The 12,166-nt window shown below is 43.0% G+C and overlaps 1 protein-coding gene across 1 annotated transcript in view; it reads left to right on the top strand.

Moving 5' to 3' along the window:
* Window positions 1-2,083: 2,083 nt before the first annotated feature.
* Window positions 2,084-12,166, top strand: part of LOC124775779 (esterase FE4-like) — an 85,146-nt gene continuing 75,063 nt past the window's right edge. The window contains exons 1-2 of the mRNA XM_047250608.1: window positions 2,084-2,101; window positions 2,172-2,309. Of these exons, the coding sequence (XP_047106564.1) occupies window positions 2,084-2,101; window positions 2,172-2,309 (156 nt within the window). The remainder of the gene's footprint in view (window positions 2,102-2,171; window positions 2,310-12,166) is intronic.

Here is a 12,166-nt window from a genome sequence, read left to right as displayed (position 1 = left end):
TTTTGCTTTGATCAGTATCGTAGGCATCTGCTATAGTATTACGTATTTCATCCAGTATGAGAACCTAGAAGAGGCTTTATAGCTATAACTCTGTGTTCAAGCTGAAATTCAGGAGACAATCAATTAGGTTTGAAATGCAGGAAGCTACCATTGTTATGCAAGTGGTTCCAAATATCAGAAGTTACAGGAACAGTGGAGTATGTGAAACGTTTCTTCAGTTTTTCCATCTATTCTGTCGTAGATATCAGGAATAGTTCACTGGGAAATGAACGTATGGTTTGCATTTTGTAACAGGAGAGAACTTATTTTAGGAGTCTTGTAAATACGGTCCTTTCTACGACAGATAATAGTTCGTCATCTAGCGCAATCATCTCTGCTATTAAATAACGATATTTTTCGCCTTTTGCGTCGTTAACATCCCTGAGCATTTTCTTCAAATGGTTCTGACATAGTCAGTTGGTTTTCTCTTCATACTGAACTTGAACCAGGAACGTCGATGGACGGCGTAGGTACGGTAGCGCGTTTATATTTATTAATTGCTTAGAAATTATCTGGGTATTTAGTTTTCAAATGATTTTTCGTAACTGAAATACCTGTTAGACAAAAAATATTTCATTGGATTAGGTAACTTTATTACTTAAAATGTTTTTTTTATAACTACGTTCCACAAAAGTATACTAGCGATCAAACAAGTTTGATTAAATCTAGCATTCGATAAATAAGTAACTACTTAACAATATTAATTATGATGTCTAAGGACAAACACATTGTTCATCAGTGTAATTAATCAATTCAGTGTAGAAGAATGAAAGATAAGCTGAGGCTTTGGTATATAACTGCTTTTTTTCCTTCTCCGCCACTCTGCACAACTAACAAACAAAAAACTTTAATGTCACTGTTGATATCAAAATATTTCCAGACACGAGACCATTTTTACCATGGACATTTGATCCAATTTACCTTGCAGTTACCAAATTATTTTCAGTGGTGATCTCTAATAACACGTGAAAGATGATTTAGGAGACAATCTAAGCAACTGTCTTAGGTAATCTGCGGGTGATGATATCGTTTATTGTCCGGTAAAGTCATTGGAAGACCAAAGCAAATATCTAAACGATTTAGAAAAGATATCTACATGGTGCAAAAATTGGCAGTTGACCCTAAATAATGAAAGTTTGAGGTCATCAACATAAATGCTAAAAGGAATCCGTTAAACTTTCGTTACACAATAAATCAGTCAAAACTAAAGGCCGTAAATTCAACTAAATTCCCAGGAATTACGAACAACTTAAATTGAAAAAAAAGCACAGCAACTGTTGTTTTTCCACACACCTTTTATTGACAGAACACTCGGAAAATTTAACAGATCTGTTAAAGGGGCTGCCTACACTACGCTTGTCCATCCTCTTTTGGGCTACTACAGTGCAGTCTGGAATCCTTATGAGATAGGATTAACGGAGTACATCGAAAAGGTTCAGAGAAGAACAGGACGTTTTGTAATATCGCGAAATGGAGGAGAGTGTCATTGACATGTTACAGGATTTGGGGTGGACATCGTTTTTTTTTATTTTTTTATTTTTTAAAGCGTTTTTCATTGGGGTAGAATCTTCTCACATAATTTCAATCACCAACTTTCTCCTCTGTATACGAAAATATTTTGTTGACGCCGACCTGCATACGGAGAAACGATCATCATAATAAAATAAGAGAAATTAGAGCTCACACGGAAAGATATAGGGGTTCGTTTTTTCCGCGCGCTGTTTGAGATTGGAATAATCATTGTCAAAGTGGCTCGATGAACCTCTGACAGGCACTTAAATGTAAATTGCAGAGCAGTCATCTAGATGTAGATGTAGAACGTGATCACAAGTCACAGCAAATCAAACAGTCAGGTATGTGAATCGATGTGTTATCCATTCGCTTCAGTCATAATTGACGACGCCCGAATTTACCTGAATCCGTCCTATCGTACACTCATGACCTCCCTGGGTTTTCTCAGACCCACGCGTTACGACATGCTCTGTGGAAGTGTTCGACCCGATACCCGGTCCCTGGATGTCCGGCTATCCGACTTAAAGCATGGATGGACAACCAGAATCCGGTATCTGGGAAAAGACCTGTCCATCTTATCTCTGTAGTTAATACCTCTTTAACGATCTTCTCTGTTACAGGCGCAAGACTACGTTACAGTGAACACACAAGAAGGGACCCTCAGAGGACGGTTGTCACAGACATACACCGGAAATCCCATATACAGGTTTCAAGGCATTCCATATGCAGAGCCTCCAGTAGGAGATCTGCGTTTCCAGGCAAGTACAAGCATTTAGTTTTCCTCTGCGACTTAAATAAATAAAGTTGAAGTACCTGAAAGTATATATACAAACTATAAGGTGACAGTCATGGGATAGCGATATGCACATAGCAGATAGCGGTGGTATCGCGAACACAAGGTATAAAAGGCCAGTGCATTGGCAACAGATGTCATTTGTATCGAAGCCATTCATGTGAAAAGGTTTACGACGTGATTATGACCGCACGACTGGACTCGACAGACTGTGAACGCGGAATGGTTGTTGCAGCTAGACGCTTGGGACATTCCATTTCGGAAATCGTTAGGGAATTCAATATTCCGAGATCCACAGTGATGAAGTGTGCCGAGAAATTTCAGGCATTACCTCTCACCACGGAGAACGTAGTGGCCGACGGCCTTCAATTAATTGCTGGGGAGTTGACAGTGGTAACAGACAAGCAGCAGTGCGTGAATCAACGTGGGACATACGACGAACGTATCCGTTAGGAAAATGCTACGAAATTTGGCGCTAATGGGTTACGGCAGCACGACTGACGCGAGTGCCTTTGCTAACAGCACGACATTGCCTGGCTCGTGACCATATCGGTTGGGCCCTGGAGGACTGGAAAACCGCGGCCTGGTCTGATACGTCTTAGTGAGAGCTGATGGTAGGGTTCGAGTGAGGAGTAGACCCTCTCGCGAAGCCATGAACCCAAGTTGACAGCAAGGCACTTTGCAAGCTGATGGTGGCTCCATGATGGTGTGGCCTGTGTTAAATGGAATGCTCTGGGTCTCTGGTCCGACTGAACCGATTATTTACTGGAAATGATTACGTCCGGTTACTTGGAGGCTATTTGCAACCATTCATGGACTTCGTGTTCTCAAATAACGATGGAATTTTTATGGGTGAAAATCCACGCCATCGATCAGCAGCTCTTCTCTATTTGTTTGAAGAATATTCTGGACAATTCGAGCGAATGATTTGGCCACCCAGATCACCCGACATGAATCCCGTCGAATACTTATGTGACATAGTAAAGAGGTCCACTCGTGCACAAAATTCTTGACTGGCTACACTTTCGCAATAATGGATGACTACAGAGACAGCATGGCTCAATATTACTGCAGGGGACTTCCAACATGTTGATTCCACGCCACATAAAGTTGCTGCATTACGCCGGGGAAAAGAGGTCCTACACGATATCAGGATGTAACCCATGACTTACGTCAGATCAGTGCATCTCGAAGCATGTGTTCCTCCTGTGTGGTAACAAACCCACGTCAGCACAGAAACTACGTTTCACCGTCAGCTGTAGGAAATATAAGGACAGTGTCTGGAAGAGCGATATTTAAACATATGTACCCAGTCGAGTATTTATTTATTTAGTCCAAATTGTAGGCTATTACCTTTCTTCAAAGAGCATATTTCATGTCATCGATAACGTTTCTCTATTTATGTTAACTAAAATAATAATGAATTTATGGTAAAAAAATGCGGTGAAAATTACTATCTCTAGTACCGTTATGAACTATAAACATTGAAAACTGTCTATCGATTTAACAGTTTTTGCAGTCAGTCTTTGGCGCCCCAGTCAGCAAATTAACAGTAGACGACATCGTGAAACAATCTAAAACCTTAGTCAATTTCAGTTTAGATAGGAGTCATTGCACACATTTCTTCTGTGCTCCCTGGTTCCAGGGGACTCCTGCTTCCAACGGCACATTGCTGTGTTCGTTGTCGACCGTCTCAAACAATTCGTGTGCCCTCTGTTATTCCAATAACGGAGCGATGCATGTTGGTTCGAATGACGATGTGCCTGCCATGTCTTTTTGGACACTGTACAGAAATGTCGAGGCTCTACTTGGTTGGCCCCTGGTGCAAATTCTGGGTAACGTATGTGGCCCCATGCTGAGTCAATTGAATAGTCATTTCTATTTCTCTCGTGTCCTTTCTTTATTATGTCGAAATACTGTAAGAATTACAAGTTTTGCCATACTTCACACGCTGTTGTGCAGTTTACGTAAAAGATTGCGTCCCCTTCACTTTCATTCCTAAGTGACAGATGTGCATTAATCTAGGAGGAGAAACCTCAACAAAAACGCTGCATTCATTGTGCAATTCACAGTTTTTCGTGCCACAAGGTGAATACTTTACGACTGCACATTCGTGTTTAGTATAATGACACAGGAGGAACTGTTGACAAAATACTGACGTGTGGCACATGTTCAGGAAGATTTTTTGCCTGAGCGCTGCAGAAGGGAAATTGGAAATTTGTGGTAAGGTGTTACGGAACCAAACTGCTGAGGTCATCGGTTCCTAAGCCTACACAGTACTTAAACTAAATTACGCTAAGGACAACACACACACCCATGCCCGAGGGAGGGCTCGAACCTCGACGGGGAGAGCCACACGGACCGTGACAAGGCGCCTAAGACCACGCGGCTACCCCGCGCGGCGCTGCAGATAGTGGAAGCCGAAAGGAGCGTATATTACAAGCTTGTTAGCGGGCCTATATTCTGCAACAAGTATATAAGTATATAAAAACAAGTATATAAATATTCTTTTAGAAATTAAACACCTTTGCCTCGCTGCAGTATTAATATTTTTTTTCCAGACGCGTTTCGCCTTTCATAGTAGAGACATTTTCATTGATAGTTTATTATATTAGAAGGCAAGATCGCTTAATATGAAATAGTCTATTTCGTGAGCAGTTTCGATAGTAATTAACTGTCATTCTCAGATAACGTAAATTTAGTAATCTGCATGATCGTACAACAGTTAGTCTATACACAAGGAACCACATTATGTGAATAATACAAATTACGTTCCTCCCGGAAATATGATTACACATCAGTCTCGTCGACATACTGAAAATATGCTCCAGTTATAATAATGCAGCTTCACACAGTTTTGATAAGTAGCACAGGGGCAGAAACACGTACATCAGTAAAGGTAATTCAACGACAACAACTCACAAGGGAATCTCCCAATCGCACCCCCTCAGATCTTGTGGTAAGATGGCCCAGTTGATAGTACGTCAAAAACTGATCAATCACGAAAACAGGAAGAAGGTGTACTGAACTGTGAAAAACAGGAAAGTAGAAAGAGTGAACTGTCCATGAACAAGGAGTGCAATAAACATTAGCCTGAGACAGCAACGACGGCGAGGGTAAGTGGTCGTAGTGTCGGACTGCTAATCGGGCAAGCCGTGTTTGAAGCTTCTTTCTGCCATTTATTTTTTTGTTCCACAGCATTATGACCTGTTCATCTGGTCATTGAAATGTTTTTTTTTCTCTTTCTATAGTCTTGGCAGTTGTCATACTACACTGGTTATAGAATGAGTCATGCGGTAAGAATACGTTACCGTCGCACGTAAATGTAATGAATAATGAGAGCAGGCGAGATACGACAAAGACGTGTCACAGAGTGAAAAAAACAAATAAGCGGGTGTGAACTATGTTACAACAAAGGAATTCATGAGTCAAGAATCCAAAACGGAGAGCAACTTTAGAAATGTTAAAAGCCTATGTTTTGATAGAGCACAGAACAAATGCATGACTATGAAACTATTGCGATCGTTTGTGGTAGGTTATGTGACAAACTATTACGTTTTCATTATTTCCTTGGGAGTGACCACATTGGCATTCATACGAGCACCTACATGGGGCAACGAGGCACATCTCACTCACTTACCAGTCGTAAAATTAGGTGCGTCGGTAAGAACGTTCCTATCAATGACACACGTACTGTCACGAATGCCTTGTATGACACACCAGACAGGTTTTGCAGTGGAGGATTCAGTTGATTTGTCGCCTTTTTATTAAAGGTTCGAGGTTCCCATACGAAAGACACTTCCTTTCGGCTGCTAACAGAGTAGTCGTGCAGAATCAACTTTCATTATAGGCCCCTACCCTACACCTCGCTACTGCAAACGGACGTTGCACCAAGAAACAGTGACAAATTTTGATAAAGCGAATAGCGGAAAAAAGTGGCATCAGGGAGGTTTGCACAAGGCTCTCCTTGTTGGCAGGCTGACACTGTGAACACTTAACCACGACGCCATTTTTCTTGTTGGCTGTTCCATCTTGCACTTCTTGTTCTTGAACCGTTCGCTGTTTCTATTTTGCCTTCCTTTTCACAACTCAGTACATCTTCTTCCTGTTATCAAGCTTTATCTGTGTTCAGTTTTTGATGGGCTGTCCACTTGGCCCTGTTACCACTAAATCTGATGGGGGTGGCATGGGGCGTTTCCCTTGTCAGGAAGACTGAAGCCGATGCACCTTAGAGCCCATGTCAAGTGGTTACAACCTTGGCCTCCAGGCGACGCCACCGCACTAAGGCAACGATACCTACTTGATTATTTCGAAGGTTATATTAACCAACTATTTACGAAATTTTTTTAAACGATGTTACGTAACAAACCGAGAAACAGGAACGTGGTTCCAACTGGATAATAAACACTGATACGGCTCACAGCACAAAACAAGTACATAACTAGGTTTAGGGTCAAATAGATTACAGATATCCATGATTACTACACTAAGTGCCAAAGAAACTGGTATAGATATGAAAACAGCCAGAACACGGCGCTGCGGTCGGCAACGCCTATTAAAGACAACGAGTATCTGGCGTAGTTGTTAGACAGGTTACTGTTGCTACAACGGCAGGTTATCAAGATTTAAGTGAGCCTGAACGTGGTGTTACAGTCGGCGCACGAGCGATGGGACACATCATCCCCAAGGTAGCGATGAAGTGAGGGTTTTTCCCGTGCGACCATTTCACGAGTGTACCATGACTATCAGCAATCCGGTAAAACATCAAATCTCCGGCACCACTGCGGCTGGGAAAAGATCCTGCAAGAACGGGACCAACGACGACTGAAGAGAATCGTTCAACGTGACAGAAGTGCAACCCTTCCGCAAATTGTTGCAGATTTCAATGCAGTGCCATCAACAACTTTCGGAAGCTGATGGAGACTCTGTAATGGCGTGGGGCGAGTGCAGGTGGACTAAAATGGAACTGCTAATACGTCTAGATACGACTCTGACAGGTGACACGTACATAAGCATCCTGTCTGATCACCTGCATCCACTCATGTCCATTGTGAATTCCGACGGACTTTGGCAATTCCAACAGGATAATGCGACAGCCCAAACCTCCAGAAATGCTACAGAGTGGCTCCAGGAAAACTTTTTTAGTTTGAATACGTCAGCTGGCGACCAAACTCCCGAGCCGTTAACTTCATTGAGCATATCTGTGATGCCTCGCAAAGTGCTTATCTCCACCCCTTTCTACTCTTACGAATTTATGGGCACCCCTGCAGGGTTCGTGGTCTCAATTCGCTCGAGCACTACTGCAGACATTAGTCGAGTCCATGCCACTTTGTGCTGCGGCACTTTTGCGTGTTCGCGGGGGCCTTACACGGTATTATGCAGGTGTGCCAATTTCTTTTGCTCTTCAGTTTATATAAAGATATTACATGTACATGACTGTAGGGTCATACCTGGAGCAACAGGGTTTATCATCTATTTAATTTGCAGCCAGTAAATGGAAGTTTATATACATAACTTAGTACTGGCCGCATCCTTAGATACAACATACGCACGTAACGTAACTACCGAAGCACGACTCACGCCCCGCCCTCACAGCTTTACTTCCGCCAGTAGCTCGTCTCCTACTTCCCAAACTTCACAGACGCTCTCCTGAGTCGTGCTTGGGTCGCTCAGATGGTAGAGCACTTGCCTGCGGAAGGCAAAGGTCCCGAGTTCGAGTCTCGGTCCGGCAGACAGTTTTAATCTGCCAGGAAGTTTCAGATCAGTAACAGCTTGCACTGTACGTGATTGAGCATTGTCCTGCAAAATGATGGTCAGGTCCTGCTGTTAATTTTTAGAACACAATCTACGACCAGTTTAGAGACAGAAGTGATGACACTTTCTGCTGGACCTGACCATCATTTTGCAGGAAAATGCTCAAGCACGTACAGTGCAAGCTGTTACTGATTTGTTAGACTGATGCATCTGCTAAGTGCTATACCACTAACTGTACTCCCCTGACTTAAGCCGTCGTGAGTTCAACTCGATTTCTAAACTGAAGGAAACACTTCACTGCCTTCACTTCACAACTGCTACAAATTCGTCGGGCAATATGACCGCGCCGCTCCAACTGTCAACAAACTAGCACTGCTAAGAGTATCGTACGACTTCCACATCGCTGGCAACGGGTTATACACAACGCTGGTGACTGCTTAGAAGGTCAGTAAAACTTTGAAACACGTTTCTATTTTGTACGAGCTGTAAATAAATAGTTGCCACTATTAAAGTTCCAACCCACGTACTATCATAAAATAATAGACTAGAAAGCTTCCAACAATGTGGACAAGTGTGCAAGAAAATCTCTACTTGTAGGGTACAGAAAATGTATCGGTTCTTTACTAGACAGACACGGCCCGGCTGAGGAAATTTTTTAAGAGTACAATTGCTGTTAGTGTCACAGCAGCAAAGCAGTAGAATTTTACTGGCTTTCACTGCAGATTTTTCGTCGGATTGTATCATCGCTGAGCGGGTCCACACGTGGCTGGTTGTTGCGCGGCCCCGAGAGAAGCACTTGCCTGAGTGTCGTGCTGATCAGGAAGGAAAAGTACTAACACAGTCAGGAGCACTGCTTGTGGTCTGAGTAAAGTAAGCCAACCAATTCTGAACTTGGTAGTCAACCGAACAATGTGCGGGGTTCTGGCGAGTGAATGAATTTAACTGATTTGTGACAGTCAGTTTATCATACGTTGGAGATAAAAAGTCAACTAATAACGTCATATGCAATTTGAGAATGGGTTATGTAATGTAAACATGATTGTACTAAACTATGTCCGAGGCAATTAAGTATTTAGAATAAGTTTCCATGGCAGTCCTTAGGAAAAGAACGTAGAAACCTTTCGATTGCATTATTTTATGTATGGGAATATGTAGAAGAGAAAATATGTCCATATCGTGAACTGATAACGTTACCATTTCGTTGGCAGAAACCTCCAACAGATACGAGAATACCAGCTGTTGAGCATCGTCAAAATTGCAGTTAACGATCACAAAAAGTTGAATTTACGAAGCTTAATTTATTAAGCCTTACAGTCACCGGATTCTCAGTAAGGAAAATGAGTGGTAGCCTTTAGGAAGGCGAGTGGTAGCCTTTGAAGCGAAACGGCTTCAGCGCCAGACAGTACCCCTGTTGCAGCATGATTCTCCTGTCTGTTTTTCCTTATACAGTACGAGGTGTAAAGGATCTTTATATACATGTGATACGAAACCTAATATTAGTTTACTTTCTACTGGTAGCTGGAGATACAACAGAATGGTTTGCCAAACACTTAATTATTTTCTCTAACGGTGTAAAACATAACGGAGCCGTTCCTGGGCAACGACGAAATTAAGAGTGATGCAAAATACCGAAAGAGGAAATTTACATATGTTCTTCCCAGGGGGTTCTTTCTTCACAGTGTATTGCTACGCCTGGGGATGGTATCGCACTGGTGACAACAGAAGTAGGCTTCCTGAGCCAGCGACCAGCAAACTGCCAGCTAAAAGGTACTGCTCATCACGGCCGGCGTGAACGCGGGAGCGATTGTGACAAGTGGGACCGGCCAAGTGCCCCAGTCGGCAAACAAAGCAGAGTGACATCGTGGCAACAGAGAGATACCGTGATACGGGTGACGGAGCAAAGTGTCACAAGGAAGCCCAATTATAACGCAACAGTAATTATTCAGCCACAGATGAAACAGAAAAGAGCGTCTGAAAGATGAAGTTACGAAAGGCTGAGGCCACTAGGAGAGCTGACTACACAAGAAAACTAATACACATGCTGTCAGCGCTACCCTCACCGCAGCAGAGCACACAGAGATAGCCAGCGTAAACACTAGGCCTTTCTTAATCTCTCTCAGTTGCAGCTGTCCTGTGATATGGAGGAGGCTTTGTCAGTGGACTCTCTGCACACCTAATTGTCTGCAATCATCTACGGAGCCGCAAATCTGGCTATAGAGACTCTGCAACTGTAAGCTGCAGCCTCTGAGTCACGCTAATGGGGTAGAGAGAGCATCATCATTCTGCTGGCTTATTAGAGGCATGACCAGCAGGATCAAGAAGCTGTTCGTCATCCGCCATCAGAGCCACCGCTGCCGCTCACCCCCTACCTGCAGCCGCCACTGATGTTGCTGGCCTCTGACTCCCAATCACAGGCCATCGGTCAAACTCTAGACGACAACGAGTACTTCAGCCTTGGATGGAAGGCGAGTCTCCTGGGCACATATGCTCAAGGAGAGCGCTTCGGAGATAAGCCCACAAAGGCAGCCGTCCGCTACCATCCATTGAGGGCCACAACGGATGCGACACCAGGGAGCCATGACCAGGTCATAACATAACGGCTGCCGTGCGACCCTTCTGTCGACGCAGCCTAAGTGCCACGCGCCATACACCACTTACTGCTCAGTAGAATCGCTCATCACTGACGCGATTGAGCTGGCACCGTCTGGGGAAGACACTCCTGTATTTATGACTAATAAATATTTTGTGGTGAATAATGTTTTCATGACACTCCTCACCACAACTCACTTGGCACGATCTTAACAGCCATAGAAGTCTTGGACTGGACAAATATAACAACGTCTATAACTGAGCTTTTAGACTGAGTGTACTGCAAACGCTAATGGTTCAGCTATGAAATACTGAGTCGACGAAATCTTAGTTATTTATGCCGCTAGAGGGAGTGATAGGACTGGATTGAGCTCTGAGTGGTTCTTTCCCCTTATTAAAATAATTTTTATTTTATTTAAACAACTTTTGAATATTTATTTTCTCACAAAAACACCACAAGATAGAAATTTAAAAGAGAATTACTTTTTCCAGACCAAAACTGTTACACCATGGGCAAACAAATCAGCATTGTAGCTACTCAACTAAAAGAATTTAACACCAAAATGTTGACGTAAAAGCATGTAATTCAACTACAGTGAAAACAGATGAGGTATCAGTGGTTTTATAATAAAAAATTGATTTAAAATACATGCATGTTATAAGTCACAAACAAAACCATTGCGCAAGGACCAGATTCTACTTCAGATCTTTAAGACAAATCTTACAGTAAAAATACAGTCAAAATAAGCATCATATGCCATGTGACAATTAAATAAGAAGTAGAATGAGATTTTCACTCTGCAGCGGAGTGTGCGCTGATATGAAACTTTGCAAAGGTCCCGAGTTCGAGTCTCGGTCGGGCACACAGTTTTAATCTGCCAGGAAGTTAAATAAGAAGTAGACTGATTGCTCAGAACATAACTAAAAATCCAATGACATCAAATCCAGCTGCAAAAGAATACGCATCTGAAAACCTTAGGGAATCAATAATTGACAGACATGAAGCACAGTTAGAAGGCAAGTACTGGTTTTATAATGTGCGCTTATCGGGCTGAATTCACTCAGTGCACACAGCAGCACACGCCACTTAATAACATTGCAGACCTCCAACACGAGAGAGACGCCCTGTCACACACACACACACACACACATATATATATATATATATATATATATATATATATATATATATATATATATATGGTTCAGTAACCGCTAGCCAGACTGCACCGAGTCTCGCCGTATCGCAAGTCTCTGACCAAAACCCTCTTCCTTGTCGTTGCCGTCCAACACGGCAGCTGCACTCTGGTCCAGGTAGATAATCGTTCACCGTCCACAGACTCCTCGTACTGCTGGCTGTCCTGCGAAGTTTCGCTCGGTGGCGCCTTTGTCGCAGTGCTCAACTTTGCTTCCCGCGCAGTACCGCGGGCTTTAACGTGCGACAGCTGAGTGAGTCTTGTGACGGCACACTATTAAATT

Source organism: Schistocerca piceifrons, chromosome 2, assembly GCF_021461385.2.
Source record: "Schistocerca piceifrons isolate TAMUIC-IGC-003096 chromosome 2, iqSchPice1.1, whole genome shotgun sequence".
Classification (NCBI taxonomy): Eukaryota; Metazoa; Arthropoda; class Insecta; order Orthoptera; family Acrididae; genus Schistocerca; species Schistocerca piceifrons.
The sequence above is the reverse complement of the archived record's forward strand: the minus strand, read 5'-3'. Positions and strand labels throughout refer to the sequence as shown.